The 16,110-nt window shown below is 42.2% G+C and overlaps 1 protein-coding gene across 2 annotated transcripts in view; it reads left to right on the top strand.

The window, feature by feature from the left end:
• The window catches only part of TMC6 (transmembrane channel like 6), a 124,915-nt gene that overhangs the window by 54,387 nt on the left and 54,418 nt on the right, over positions 1 to 16,110 (top strand). For both annotated transcript variants that reach the window (XM_053706033.1, XM_053706027.1), the window contains exons 13-14: positions 2,964 to 3,045; positions 10,281 to 10,378. In XM_053706033.1, coding sequence (XP_053562008.1) covers positions 2,964 to 3,045; positions 10,281 to 10,378 — 180 coding nt within the window. The remainder of the gene's footprint in view (positions 1 to 2,963; positions 3,046 to 10,280; positions 10,379 to 16,110) is intronic.

Raw genomic sequence — 16,110 nt, 5'->3', positions numbered from 1 at the left:
AGGTCATTGGATTAATGGTAGCAGCAATGGACATCATTCCGTTTGCTCGCTTTCATCTCAGACCACTGCAGCTGTGCATGCTCAGACAGTGGAATGGGGACTATGCGAGTTTATCTCCTCAGATAAATCTGGATCAAGAGACCAGAGACTCTCTTCTTTGGTGGTTGTCGCCTGATCATCTGTTCCAGGGGACGTGTTTCCGCAGATCCTCATGGGTAATAGTGACAACGGACGCCAGCCTTCTGGGCTGGGGTGCAGTCTGGAATTCCCTGGAAGCTCAGGGTGTTTGGACTCAGGTGGAGTCTCTACTTCCAATCAATATTCTGGAACTGAGAGCAATATTCAATGCGCTTCAGGCATGGCCTCAGTTGGCTTCGGCCAAATTCATAAGATTCCAGTCAGACAATATCACAACTGTGGCATATATCAATCATCAGGGGGGAACAAGGAGTTCTTTAGCAATGATAGAGGTATCAAAGATAATCCGATGGGTGGAGGCTCACTCTTGCCATCTATCGTCAATCTACATCCCAGGAGTAGAGAACTGGGAAGCGGATTTTCGAAGTCGTCAGACTTTTCATCCAGGGGAGTGGGAACTCCATCCGGAGGTGTTTGCATCATTGATTCGACAATGGGGCAGACCGGAATTAGATCTGATGGCATCTCGACAGAATGCCAAGCTTCCACGTTACGGATCCAGGTCAAGGGATCCTCAGGCCGCACTGATAGATGCACTAGCAGTGCCTTGGTCGTTCAGCCTAGCCTATGTGTTTCCACCGTTCCCTCTCCTGCCTTGCGTGATTGCGCGGATCAAACAGGATAGAGCTACAGTAATATTGATAGCGCCTGCGTGGCCACGCAGGACTTGGTATGCGGATCTAGTGGACATGTCCTCTCTGCCACCGTGGAAACTTCCTTTGAGACAGGACCTTCTCATTCAAGGTCCTTTCCAACATCCAAATCTAAATTCTCTGCAGCTGACTGCTTGGAGATTGAACGCTTGATTTTATCTAAACTGGGATTCTCTGATTTGGTCATTGATACTTTGATGCAGGCACGTAAGCCTGTCACTAGAAAGATTTACCATAAGATATGGCGTAAATATCTTTATTGGTGCGAATCCAAGGGCTACTCATGGAGTTTGGTTAGGATTCCCAGGATTTTGTCTTTTCTCCAAGAAGGATTGGAGAAGGGGTTATCAGCAAGTTCCTTAAAGGGACAAATTTCTGCTTTGTCAATTTTACTACACAAGCGTCAGGCTTTAACCAGAATCAAGCCAGTGTTTAAACCTATTGCTCCGCCCTGGAGTTTGAATTTAGTTCTCAATGTTCTTCAAGGGGTTCCGTTTGAACCCATGCATTCCATAGATATTAAGTTGTCATCTTGGAAAGTTTTGTTTTTGGTTGTTATCTCTTCTGCTCAAAGGGTTTCTGAGCTATCTGCATTACATTGTGATTCGCCTTATCTTATATTTCATTCTGATAAGGTGGTCTTGCGTAATAAACCTGGATTCCTTCCTAGGGTTGTTTCAAATAAGAATATTAATCAGGAAATTGTAGTTCCTTCATTGTGTCCTAATCCTTCTTCTTAGAAGGAACGTCTATTACATAACCTGGACATGGTTCGTGCTTTGAAGTTTTACTTACAAGCGACCAAGGATTTCCGTCAATCATCTTCATTATTCATTGTTTATTCTGGAAAGCGTAGGGGTCAAAAAGCTACGGCTACCTCTCTTTCTTTTTGGCTGAAGAGCATCATCCGCCTGGCATATGAGACTGCTGGACAGCAGCCTCCTGAAAGAATTACGGCTCATTCTACTAGAGCTGTGGCTTCCACATGGGCTTTTAAAAACGATGCTTCTGTTGAACAGATTTGTAAGGCTGCGACTTGGTCGTCCCTTCATACTTTTTCCAAATTTGATACTTTTGCTTCTTCTGAGGCTATTTTTGGGAGAAAGGTTCTTCAATCAGTGGTGCCTTCCGTTTAGGTATCTGTCTTGTCCCTCCTGTTCATCCGTGTCCTGTAGCTTTGGTATTGTATCCCACAAGTAAGGATGAATCCGTGGACTCGTCGTATCTTGTAGAAGAAAAGGAAATTTATGCTTACCTGATAATTTGATTTCTTCTACGATACTACAAGTCCACGGCCCACCCTGTCATTTTAAAGACAGATTATATTTTATATTTTATTTTTACAACTTCAGTCACCTCTGAACCTTTTAGCTTTTCCTTTCTCTTCCTAAACCTTCTGTGGGTGGAGGGAAGGGAGGAGCTATATATACAGCTCTTCTGTGGTGCTCTTTGCCACTTCCTGTTAGCAGGAGGATAATATCCCACAAGTAGGGATGAATCCGTGGACTCGTCGTATCGTAGAAGAAATCAATTTATCAGGTAAGCATAAATTTCCTTTTTTAGTGCATCTTTTTGTTTACCTTATAGCCTACTTTCAGGGGTTTTTGAAGAAATACCCCCATTTAAGTTGCTTCACACCACACACCTATTAGCTAGCTCAATATTTTTCTTTTCTTATGTATTTATATATACAATACAGCCCTTTGCAGTCAAACACCTTGTCATATACCATATACCTTTGAGACCTTATAACTTTTTTTGATATTTATATGAATAATTTTTATCAGATAGTGTTTATATGAGTGTAACTGTAATTTTAAATATATTTGTTGTGTTTAGTGCAACTTTTAATTAATGCACTACCCCTTACACAAGGTTGTCAGTCGTGCTCTCAGGATCACGTTTACTTTTAACTGGTAAAATGAGCGCTCTTTCCAACGGCCATAAAAAGCAGAAAAATACCTGATATCGCTTGCGTGCAAAAATGAGTGCGCCGCTTGTAATCTACCCTAAATACACTAAGAGCATCTGCCTCATATCTTTACTTCATTTGCCTATCACCCTCTCTATATCCGTCTTCAGAACTGCTAACCACTTTGTTTCTCTTCTCAGGAATCTAATGCTGAAACTGGTGGTGCTTGGGGTTCTGTGTTATCACTGGCTTGTGCAAAAGGCAAAACATCTAGAGAATAAAGTAAGTCCTCACTATTACAGTAAAGAAGCCTCACTCATACCTTTCCCTAGTGTAGAAGCACCAATGCACGTGTGCAACTGGCCGGTAAAATACCCTTGTGCACTGCATTTAAAATGACCTTTCCCATTCTTGCTTCTGCTATACATAATAATGTGCTATATTCAATAAAGTGCCTAGGTTAGTAGAAATAAAGCTGACTAGCCTCCCTGAGTTTTAAGCTACTGTTCTCTGAGATTGTGGCAGCAGGTTTCAGACTTTATTGTGATAGCACCTGTAATGATATTAGTTATTTAGAGACTTTAAAAAATATTTTACATGTTTTTATAAAATGTAATTTCTTTCTAATGGCATGGAGATTCCAAGAATCCAATCTAATTACTAGTGGGAATTCAACTCCTGCCCACCAGGAGGAGGCAAAGAACACCCCAGCAAAGCTGTAAGTATCACTCCTACTATAAACCCCCAGTCATTCTTTGCCTTTTACATCAGGAGGATGTGCGAAGATGGTGTCTGAAGTTATTTAATCCTTTTATGGGTAGTTTCCCTGCAAGCAAGGATTGGGGCTATGCTGTATCCATGTAATCCTCTTTAGTAAGAGTAATGTTGGCTTTTAGCAGTTGGAAGATCGCAAGGTAGTCCTTGCTTCCCTTCCAACATTTATGCTACCCCTCTATAGAAAACCAGAGTTGGTTACACTGCTTTTCTTTTTCTACAGGTCCCTGTCAAAGATCGGCTGAGTCTGTCATACCTGTGATGCTGTACCTGCCCGGCAGCAGATCCACAGGTAAGTGCTTTTGCCTTCTAGGTTAGAAGGATACAGCACTTAAGGAGTTAACATGTGGGACCAGTTTAATATATCTCTTCATATTTGGGAAATATACTGAAGGGCAATAGTGGCTGGGCATTTACTAATTAAAGGGGGGTAAGAATGTCCTTTTTATTAGATGCTAAATGTCCTGAGAGCAAGGGACAGAAAGTGTTTCTGGCATATTGGCTCTTGAGGGGTTGAATCAGTGCTTTGTGGAACAGTAGCTGAGACCTGGTTGGAATAAATCACACCGGTCTCAGGATTTCTGTTTTTTGTGTTTCTGGCATATTGATGAGTCACATAAAAATTCCGGCATGTTAGTGTGAGATACTCTAGCGCTGTTTATTTGGGTGCTTTTCTCTCTTGTGTAACAGAAAGTTTTAGATGCGGTCACATGACCGCACGGACGTTCTCTCAATCGAGACAAACTCAACTACGCAGCTCCCGGTCATCGCTCAGCTTACTCCCTGAAGGTGATTTCAATAGGAACGCCCCTATTCCTGGAATTGCCTTGCTGTGTTACCGGAGTGGTGAATCACCTCAGCAGAGCTGGGGTTATAGCGGTGCCTATTTGATGTTTAAAGATCTGTTGAATTTTTGGTCTGCAATTTCTATTTTGGGTAAATAAAATATCTGTATTTGGGATATAAAAATGTAGTTTTATTTTTCTATTGAACCAGTATGACAGAATGGAAATGGATAAGAATCTTTCTATGTCTTTTTGAAAAATGCTTATATTGCCTTGAGGCTCAGATTATTCCCCCTGTCAGTTTTGTTCCACATGTGTAACTAAGATGTTACTTTCCAAAAATAAAGATACCCTCTCAGAGCCATCTGTCTCTCAGGATAATGTTGTCCCTGACATGCCTCAACTTTCCCCTCAGACGTCTCAGTCTTTGGCAGTTACACAAGCAGTGCCCTGTGGATCCTTTCAGTCAGCAGCTGGGGTGTAAATTTACCAGGTGATTTAGCAGCACAACTAACTTCTGCAGTTCTGCAGCCCTGAGTGCCTTACTTATTGCTGGTAAGAGAAAAAGAAAATATAAGAACACTTCTAAATCAAATAGTTCAGTTTCCGCAAGGCTGCTTTAGTCAGTCTATCTCAGTTATCTGAGGAGGATCACTCCTCAGTGGCTTCTTAGGGCGAGATCTCTGAATCTGCTGTTGCTAGTTCAGCGGACTCAGAGGAGGTACATTTTAGATTTAAGCTTGAACACCTCCGTTTACTTTTGAAAAGTTCTAGCTACTTTGGAGGACTCTGAAACTACAGTCGCAGAGACTCTTAAAAAGGCTAATAAACCCAAATCTGTGAAGTATTTTCTGTTCCAGATTGCATGTCTGACATTATATCTCATGAATGGGAGAAGCTGGGTGTTCCTTTTTTTCTGTCTCCTGTTTTTAAAACGATGTTTCCTGTTGCTGACTCTGTGCAAGATCTTTGGGGCACTGTTCCTAAAGTAGAGGGCACTATATCCACTTTAGCCAAAAGAACCACTATTCCTCTAGAGCAGTGATTTTCAACAACTGTGCCGCGGCACACTAGTGTGCCGTGAGAGATCGACAGGTGTGCCGCTGTGAATTGGTCCCTTCTTGCTTAAGTGCACTCCTGAAGCGGAACAGAAGCCAGCAGCTGCTGCTACCCTATGCACTCATCCGGACACGCAGGGACTCTCTCAACTCTCACACAGTTCTCCGGAGGGTCGGCGCTCCGCTTCGGAGATTTCACTCGCCTCAGCTGCATTACAAAATTTCCTATCAAGGAGATCTGAGCAAGAGAAGACCCGTCATGCCAGTGCGCATTTGGGTGGCGGCGCATGTATTTAAAGGCATCTGCTACGATAGCCACGAGGACTACTGAGAGATTTAATAAAAATATATACGACACTCTGGAGGGTCTGGGCTCCGGAGGTCAAACTAACAGCTGCAGTCCTTTTTTCTTCTCCCCCCCCCCCCTGTTGCGGAGGCTTGTTAGTGCTGGGGGTCGACAGCTCACATATCACAGCGGCCTGCTCTGAGGCCTAGGAGCCTACATTCACTTGTTCCCAAGCTTCTGAATGGGGTAACTGGCCAGACGGTACGTGTTACTTACCGGAGTCCGGATTGATAGTTACCTTAAAGAATAGAGGAGAGTGGGTCGAAGTGGCGGGGATGGCCGCCATTTTCTTTCAGTGTCTGCGGAGGTCTTTTGATCAATTGCAGCCTACACACTCCGACAGTCGCAGTTTTACAGATCCACTTACCTCCCCTTCCTGGATTCTCAAGCTCAGGAAGAATTGCCCTGGATATTAATTATATTGTTCCAGCATAGAGAAGAAGACATCTGCTTTAACTGGGTGAGACCTTTCTGTTTACCATCATATGTATTTTATGCCATTTGCCCTTCTGGCTTAAATTTTGTAATTTTTCAGTTTGTTGCTGTTTTGTTGTGGATACAGGTTGTTGTTCTCAGTGCTATCTTGATTGTTATTATTGGGCCTCTAGCTTTGGCAATACAGTTGTAGTGCCTATCATGCTAATAAAGCTTAATTGAATTGACTAAATTGTTCATATATATGTATTAGGCTACAATGTGTGATTTTGTAAAATGTTGGGATGGTGGTGTGCCGCAGGATATTTTAATGTAAAAATATGTGCCGTGGCATAAAAAAGGTTGAAAATCACTTCTCTAGAGGATAGTTCCTCCTTTAAGGACCCTATGGACAGGAAACTGGAAGGTTACTTAAGAAAAATGTTTCTACACCAGGGTCTACAATGGCAACCTGTTGCTAGTATTGTGACAGTTGCTGGTGCTGCCTCATATTGGTGCGACTCCTTGTCCGATCTGATTTCGGTGGAGACTACAATAGAAGAGATCCAGGATAGGATCAAGGCTTTAAAACTAGTTTACCTTTATCTGTGATGCCAGCATGCAAGTAGTTTGTTTGGGGGCAAAGATTTCTAGCTTTGCTGTTCTATCTCATAGAGCCTTGTGGCTAAAGTCTTGGTCTGCTGATGTGGCATCCAAGTCTAAGCTTCTGTCTCTACCCTTTATTGCAAGATATTATATGGTCCACGGTTACTAGTGGAAAGGGAGCCTTTCTGCCAAAGGACAAGAAGGGTAGACCCAAGGGTTGCAAAAATTCAAATTTTCGTTCCTTTTACATCTTCAAGGGACAAAAATCCTCCTCTTCTTCCAAACATGAGCAAACCAAGACCTCATGGAGGTCTAGCCAGCCTTGGAATAAGGGTAAGTCATGGATCAAGTGGGGGTCAGGCTTTCCTACTTTCAATAGGCTTGGATTTGCGATGTCCCAGATCCATGGGCAGTGGAAGTAGTCTCCCAGGGATACAGGATAGGATTCAAATCCTGTCCCCCAAGAGGCAGATTTCTCTTGTCAAGATTAACTGCAAACCAGATAAAGAGAGAGGCTTTCCTAAACTGTGTCAAGGAGTTCGTTTCCCTAGGAGTGATTGACCCAGTCCCTCTGGCAGAACAGGGTCTAGGATTCTCTTCCAACCTATTTGTTGTTCCCAAGAAAGAGGGAACGTTTTGGCAGTGGCCAGGTCTCAGGGAATTGCAGTGGCACCGTACCCGGATGATATCTTAGTTCAGGCGCCATCTTTTCATTTTGCAATACACGAATTCCCTGTTGTCGATTCTCTGCTCTCACGAGTGGAAGGTGAATCTGAAAAAGAGTTCCTTGGTACCAAATACCAGGGTATGTTTCTTGGGGACAATCATAGACTCGGTCTCCATGAAGATTTTCTTGACAGAGGTCAGAAAATCCAAAACTGCTTGCTGCTTGTCTTTTTCTTTAGTCCTCTGTCCATCTATCAGTGGCACTGTGTATGGAAGTCATTGGTCTAATGGTGGCTTCCATGGACATTATTCCATTTGCTTGTTTCCATCTGAGACCTCTACAGTTATGCATGCTTAGACAATGGAACGGAGACCACTCGGACCTCTCTCAGGGACGTCCAGACGAGTGAGTCTCTGTCTTGGTGGCTCTCTCAAGACCATCTGTCCCAGGGCACATGCTTCCTGAGACTATCTTGGGAGATTGACCACGGATGCCAGCCTGTCAGGCTGGGGCGCAGTTTGGGGTCCTTTAAGAGCTCAGGGAATTTGGACTCAGGAGGAGTCTGCCCTCCTGATAAATATCCTTCAGTGCCATGATAGCTTGGCCTCAACCGAGTTCGGTCCGGTTTATCAGATTTCAATCGGACAAAATTACCTATTTTATATTCACCCTTGCTCTGTAAATAACTCCATTATATTTTGTGTGTGGGGCACATCGTGTTGTGAGTATATACACGAGTAGCGTTGTCAGCACTTTACGCACACACACCCCCCCCCCCTCTGTCTGATCCAGCCCATTGGTGCAGGTATCGAAGGCGTTGGTTCCTGACAGTTCCTGGTTGGTGAGACGCCACCACGTGATTGTTCTTTGGATTCCGGGAGTGAGTCTGTCGGGCGACTAAGAGGTCCCGGCCTGTTGTTGATGGCACTGTGTGCCCCTTCTCACGTGAGTTGCCATTTGTCTGGTGTTTGTGTCACTTGCCCTGTCGTTATCCGATGTGGCGTCTCCTTTTCTGTCTCTGCAGGATTCTCAACATTACCTCAGTGGCGTATATCAACCACCATGGAGGAACACGGAGTTCCTTAGCTATGAAGGAGGTGACTCGCATTCTTCATTGGGCGGAGTCTTACAATTGTCACATTTCTGCCATCCACATCCCAGGGGTGGACAACGGATTATTTGAGAAGGCAGACTTTTCATCCAGGGGAGTGGGCTCTACATCCGGAAGTATTCTCAATGATAACTCTCAGGTGGGGAGTTCCGGAGTTGGATCTGATGGCATTTCGTCTAAACGACAAACTTCCAAAATACAGATCAAGATCAAGGGATCCACAAGCAGCTCTGGTCGACGCTCTGGCGGTTCCTTGGGACTTCGGTCCATTTGCCCTGCTTTCTCGGCCCGTATCAAACAGGAACAGGCTTCAGTGATTCTAATCGTACCAAATTGGGATTTCTTCCTAAAGTGGTTTCGGACCGCAATATCAATCAGAAAATTGACGTTCCTTCGTTCTGCTCTAATTCTTCTTTTCATAAGGAATGGCTGTTACATAACCTGGATGTTGTGCATGCTCTGAAGTTCTATCTGCAGGATACTAGAGATTTTCGTCAAAATATACTGCCTTTTTTGTGGTATTTTCTGGTAGATGTAAGGGCCAGAAGGCCACTTCTTCTACTCTTTCCTTTTGGTTGAGAAGTGTTATTCGATTGGCTTATGAGGCAGCTAAACAACAGCCTCCTGAGAGGATTACGGCTTATTGCACTAGGGCTGTCTCTTCTTCCTGGGCCTTTAAAAATGAGGCTTCTGTGGAACAAATCTGCAAGGCAGCCACTTGGTCCTTGTTGCATACTTTTTCCAAATTCTACAAATTTGATGTTTTTGCCTCTGCAGAGGCTTCTTTTGCAAGGAAAGTTCTTCAAGCGGTGTTGCCTTCTGTTTAGGTCCGCCTGTCTTGTTCTCCCTCCCTTCCATTCTATGTCCTCTAGCTTGGGTATTGGTTCCCACTAGTAATTAGAATGGATTTGTGTACTCTCCATGCCATTGGAAATAAAACAAAATTTATGCTTACCTGATAAATTCTTTTCTTTCCTGGCATGGAGAGTCCACGACCCGCCCTTATTTAAATTTTCAGACGGCTTTTGTCTTTTCTAAACACCAGGCACCTCTATACCCTTTGTGTCTCTTCTCTTTCCGTATTCCCTCGGCTGAATGACTGGGGGTTTATGGGAATTGGAAGTGATATTTACAGCTTTGCTGGGGTGTTCTTTGTCTCCACCTGGTGGCCAGGAGTTGAATTTCCACTAGTAATTAGAATGGATTTATGGACTCTCTCCATGCCAGGAACCAAAATAATGTATCAGGTAAGCATAAATTTAGTTTTTGTTTGATTTTAAAATGACAAATTTATCAATTTCTAATGGTAAAACTGAAATACTAGTTCTTCTCTGTCTGAAGAGTGTGAAAGCTTCTTTTGCTGTTAAATGAAACCCAAAATGTTTCTTTCATGATTCAGGTAGAGAATACAATTTTAAACAACATTCTAATTGCTTCATTCTTTAAATATCCTTTGTTGGAGAAATAGTTATGCACATGGTTGAGTCAATCACATGAGGTATCTATGTGCAGTCACCAAGCAACAGCTACTGAGCCTATTTATATATGCTTTTTCAACAAAGGATATAAAGAGAATGAGGCAATTTAGATAACAGAAGTAAACTGGAAAGTTGTAATTTTATTTTTGCTTGATTTTGCAATTCATTATTCTCACTTCTTATCCAAAAATATAGATAATGCTCTAGAAATTATAGACATGATAACTGGATCTGGCCTTAGTAGCTGTTACCTTCTTACATTTACTCCTTTCTTTTAGTGTTGGGAGACCTTTGTAGGACAAGAGCTATATCGCTTTATAATCATGGACTTTGCATTCACTATCTTGGACACTCTATTTGGCGAGTTACTTTGGAGGTAAATAGATCCTGTGTAACCTGCACCTTCATTCATGTCAAATGATTGCACCCAGTATCCAAGCACTATCAAATGCCTGCTGTATAAATATTCCTTCTGTTTAAAAGACAGGTTTAGGTGTAATTGTGTTTATGAGGAAGTTGAGGTATTATGAAGTGGTGAAAACAGATGGCTTTTTTGAAGTTAGGGGCATCATCTCTATCCAGTGTCCTGTCTACCAACTTTGGAGGAAAAAAAACTAGTGAGGTCCATAAGGGACACATTTTTGATAGTGCATTGTAATCAAAAAGCAAGAATCTGTTATCTTACACAGGAAGAAGATTCTGGATCAATTTGCCTGCATCCCACCAAGTGATTACATGTTCATCTCATCTGTGAACCAGATGCCTAATCTACTGTGTATAAAAGTAGAAAGCTATGCATTAGTTTACACATTTATTTATTGGGGCCTGGAGTAATTATCACTAGTAAGTCAATCGCTATCCCAGCTTTATCCTTACCTTGTTGGCTACTAGAACTATAGGATATCTGTAGATTCACAGTGCTACGGAATTTGGCAGCGCTATACAAATAAATGATAATAATAATAACTGGCTGCTCAGTGACCCCCAGATTATACATATAGCTAATTTCATTGTGTATGTAAGGCCACAACATTTTTATTGCCAGTAGATGAGATGAGAAATCTATTGACAGACAAGGGGACAGCCAATTGGATTTTTTTTAAGTTTTGTGATTGACAGTACAGTGTTGTGCATTTTAAAGGTATGAGATTATAGTGTAGATTAGTACAGTAAACGTAATACCATTAAACAAGAGCATGCATGATTAGCAGACGAGAATTTGAGTTGTTTCTGATCATTTGTGGCCCTATTCCTCCCCAGAAAAAAAATGTCTTTTGGATACCCATGATATTCTTTCATAAAATGATAATGATCCACAGTTCTCCATAACATATGGGATATATTTCCCGCCACTAGGAGGAGGTCAAGAACCCATACAAGAGCTTTAAACCCTACCACCTCTCTCTTACTTTTGTTCTTAGCCTCGTAGGAGATGGTTGAGAATAGAGGTTGTTACAGCTACTTGCTTATGGATTACAAATTGGGAGCTCAGACCTATGTAAAACCCAGAGTCCCTGGGGAGTATCATTTACAAATAAGACAGAACAGATTCTTCACAGCAGCTGAATGATACTGGGATACAGAAATACCCTGTTATGTGCACAGCATTTCCCTAATGGGACTTAATCAATAACTACCTTCAGGTGTTGTGGGGACTCGTCCTAGCCTCCCCCTAAGGGACTCAGGTATTTCCTACTGCAATCCTCTGCAGTACTCAATATCTGCACTAGATGGGCTCTCTACTGGATACTGATGCAGTTGCATTAACATTGGCATGCCTGGTAAGCGAGTGGAGGGGTACTGTGTAACGTAAGTGACTTTACACAGCCCAGAGGCTATTTGTTGGTACTATGACAGAGGTACAGCATAACCAGGGGACTTAACCTGCTCTCCTCATGACACAATTGTTTTCTCCATATCAGGTCCCTAACAGTTCTACTAGCATTGGGAACACTATCAGGGAAGCCTCTGACCCTTTTCAGCCCTCTGGCAGCTTTAGGGGTAATTTTTTGGGCACTTTAAGAGAACCGGCAATAGATTCATGCATGATGTGGTTTGGTAGTGGAGGCTCCAGTTAGGCTGGGGAACATGTTTTGATAATGTTTATGGGATCATTATGCTGGGTGCACTTTATTTTTATTCAGAAACATCCAAAGGTGTTTTTTCTTATAACTAAGTCACTGGCTTTGCTCCCAGCAGTAGCTCCGCCTATCAATCTGGAGCCTCTGTGACTAGATTTAAGCTACAGTAGTAGTGTCCATACAGCAGCTGCCAGGGGGTACTTAAGGGCTTTATTTATTGGGACTTTTAAACTTATTACATTGGGAGATTGTACAAGTGTCTGATGGAGTGTTTTATAGTGTAGAGGGCTCTCTACAAGGCTTACTATGTACTGTTTATTATATATGGTGTCATTGTATACTGTTATATAAGTACAAACATGGAAAAAAATGTTTTTGTCCCCGATAAAATTTCTTTAGAGGAGTCTTCTTATATCCCTCTAGCTACATATATTTGTTTATTTTTCAAATCTGTTCCAGTATGCCAGGTCAACCAAATCTGTGAGAATTGTGTACCTCAGATTTTGCATGCAAGCCAAACACAACCTTCCGCTTCTCAGAAGAAAGTTTGCCCAATACTTGTCACTGAGGGGGACACATGACATAATTAATTAAATTAATTTTACTCCTGAATTTTAAAGTAGCATGTATAAAATTGTGACAGATTGTTTGGCGGCAATCCCCAAACCAAAAAAGTGTAAATGTGGGGATTTATCTCAGATTTATTACCCTCAACCCCAAATTCCTGCTCTCTTACAAAACTCTGATGATGCAAATATTTCTAGTTCTGATGGGGGAAGTGTCATCAGATGAACAGGAGCTATGCCTGATCCTGAATATGACAATGCCTTTAGATTGCAGGAAGTAAGACTCTGAAGAAAAACCTGCTGAAAACAAGCATGTTAATCAGTTAAATATTGTTTTAAAAGGTCCACCAAAAATTCAACAGGTGTTGCAGGTCCATGATTTGGTTTCTAACTATATTGCTAAGTAATGGATGAAGCCAGGCATACCTTTTGCTCCTTCCACAAGATTTAGGAAATGTACCCCATTCCAGAACAGAATGTGGAAGTATGGGAAACAATTCCTAAGGTTGATGGTGCTATTTTCACTCTTGCCAAAGTACGACTAAAGCACTTCATTTAGAGACCCAGTGGACCGCATATTAGAGTCCTTCTTAAAGGGACAGTCTACACCAATTTTTTTTCTTATTTAAGAAGATAGATAATCCCTTTATTACCCATTCCCTGTTTTTGCATAACCAACACAGTTATATTAATATACTTTTTACCTTGTATCTAAGCCTCTGCAGACAGCCCCCTTATCTAAGTGCTTTTGATAGACATGCAGTGTAGTCAATCAGTGAAGACTCCTAAATAACTTCACGGAAGTGAGCACAATCTATATGACACACATGGACTAACACTGTCTAACTGTGAAAAACTTTCAAAATGTTCTGAGCTAAGAGGCGGTTTTCAACGGTTTAGAAATCAGTTTGAGCCTAGCTAGGTTTAGCTTTTCAAAAATATCACCAAGGGAACAAAGCAAATTTGATTATAAAAGTAAATTGGAAAGTTGTTTAAAATTGCATGCCCTATCTGAATCATGAAAGTTTAGTTTTGACTTTACTGTCCCTTTAAGGAAACTCTTCAAACAGTTCCCTCCACCCATAGGTATTTTCAGAGATAACCCTCAGATGGGGGTTTCTGGAGATAGATCTCATGGCATCTCGTCTCAATGCCGAACTACCCAGGTACGGGTTGAGATTGAGAGATCCTCAAGCAGAGTAAGTAGATGCGTTAGCGGTTCCCTGGAGGTTCAAACTCATATAACTTTTTCCTCCATTGGCTCTACAGCCTTGTGTAGTAGCCTGCATCAAACAGGAGCGGGCCAAAGTGATTCTAATAGCTCCTTCATGGCTTCTAAGGACATGGTTTGCAGATCTAGTAAGGATGTCCTTCCCCCTCCATGGAAGTTACCTTACCGGAAGGATCTTCTTATGCTTGACTGCGTGGCTCTTGAACATCTAGTTTTAGCCAAAAGAGGTTTTATTGATAAGGTCATAGATAACTTAATCCAGGCTTGGAAGCTTGTCACAAGGCGTATTTACTATAAGGTCTGGCGGACCTATCTTCATTGGTGCGAGGAACGAGGGGTTCCTTTGCACAAAGTGAAGGTTTCTGGTCTTTTATCCTTCCTCCAGGGGGGATTGGATAAGTGTGTATCCGCTAGTTCCCTGAAAGGTCAGATTTTGGCCCTATCTGTTTTTCTACATAGGAGATTGGCTTTTGCTAAGGCCCTGCTTCGTATCAGACCTGTGTTCAGAAATGTTTTCTCCTCCTTGGAGTCTCAACCTTGTTCTTAGAGTTCTACAACAGGCTCCGGTTGAGCCCATGCATTCTGTTGACCCCAAGCTTTTGTCTTGGAAGTTTCTGTTTTTTTTAGCTATTGCTTCCTCACGCAGAGTCTCTGAAATTTCTGCTCTTCTATGTGAACCCCCTTATCTTGTGTTTTATGCTGATAAGGCGGTTTTACGTGAAAAGTTAGGTTTCTACCCAAGGTAGTCTCAGATCGTAACATTAATTAGGAAATAGTTGTTCCGTCCTTTTGTCCTAAATCTTCCTCTCCTAAGGAATGGTTATTTCATAATCTAGATGAGGTTCATGCTTTAAAATGTTACCTTCATGCTACTAAGGACTTCAGACAGTCCTCGTCCTTATTTATTCTTTACTCTGGTAGCGCAGGGGCCAGAAGGCTACTGCTACTTCTTTGTCCTTGTGGCTGAGGAGTGTCATCCGCTTAGCTTATGAGACAGCGGGACAACAGCCTCATGAGAGGATTACGGCTCATTCTACTAGAGAGGTTGCTTCCTCCTGGGCTTTCAAGAACGAAGCCTCTATGGGTCGGATATGTAAGGTGGCTACATGGTCCTCTTTACATACTTTTTCAAAATTCTACAAATTTGATGTTTTCGCTTTAGCTGAAGTGGCTTTTGGGAGAAAGGTGTTACAGGGCGTGATGCCCTCAGTTTAGGGTCAGCCTCCTTTTTCTTTTGTTCCTCCCGTTTATTCATCAATGTTAGCTGGAGCTTGGGTATTGATTCCCAACAGTTATGAATGAAGTCGTAGACTCTCCCTGCCTTTGGAAGGAAAACAAAATGTATGCTTACCAGATAAATTCCTTTCCCTCCTGCCATGGAGAGTCCACGACCCCGTCCGTAATTGATTTTTTTTTTGAGGCTTCCTTATTACTTCTGGAACCTCTACACCCTAATGCTTCTCCTGGTTTTCCTCGTTCCCTCGGCCAAATGATTAGGGGGATGGGGAAGTGGGAGGGATATTTATAGCCTTTGGCTGGGGTGTCTTTACCTCCCCCTGGTGGTCAGGTCTTGATATTTCCAACAGTTATGAATAAAGTCGTGGACTCTCCCTGCCAGGAAGGAAGGGAATTTATCTGGTAAGCATAAATTTTGTTTTCCAAATGTTATCGGTTTGATGTGTTTGCTTTTTCGCAAGCAAATTTTGATAGAAAAGTCCTTCGGCTAAATAGGAATTGATCAGAGAAAGTATTTTCCCACCCTCTCCCTAACATAGACCATTGGCTTGGGTATTAATTCCATATTTTATTGGAGGACTGTCGACTATCATAATTTTACAAAAGAAAACAAAACTTGTGCTTACCTGATTATTTTATTTCGGAATGATGATGGTCCACAGGCCCTGCCTGCTTCATGTTGGGTCAAAGTTGTAATGACACCTCTATAAACCCTGCTTTGTCTTTCATGCCTTTCTTTTCCTATTCTCTACTTGGCTATATAGGAAACTAAAAGAGAGGTGGGAGGGTTTAAAGCTTTTGTAAGGGTTCTTAACCTCCTCCTAGTGGTGGGAAATATATCCCATATGTTATAGATGGCTGGGGACCATCATCATTCCGAAAGAAAATATTTTATCAGGTAGTCATGCATTTTGTTTTTCTCCACTGAATTCGCTTACCTCTCTGCGTTCATTTCGCTTTTAGTCATGCACTTATTTCCCTCTTGCGCTGATTA

The sequence above is a fragment of the Bombina bombina genome, chromosome 1, assembly GCF_027579735.1.
Source record: "Bombina bombina isolate aBomBom1 chromosome 1, aBomBom1.pri, whole genome shotgun sequence".
In the NCBI taxonomy this organism is placed as follows: Eukaryota; Metazoa; Chordata; class Amphibia; order Anura; family Bombinatoridae; genus Bombina; species Bombina bombina.
This window is presented reverse-complemented; position numbering and strand designations above follow the sequence as displayed.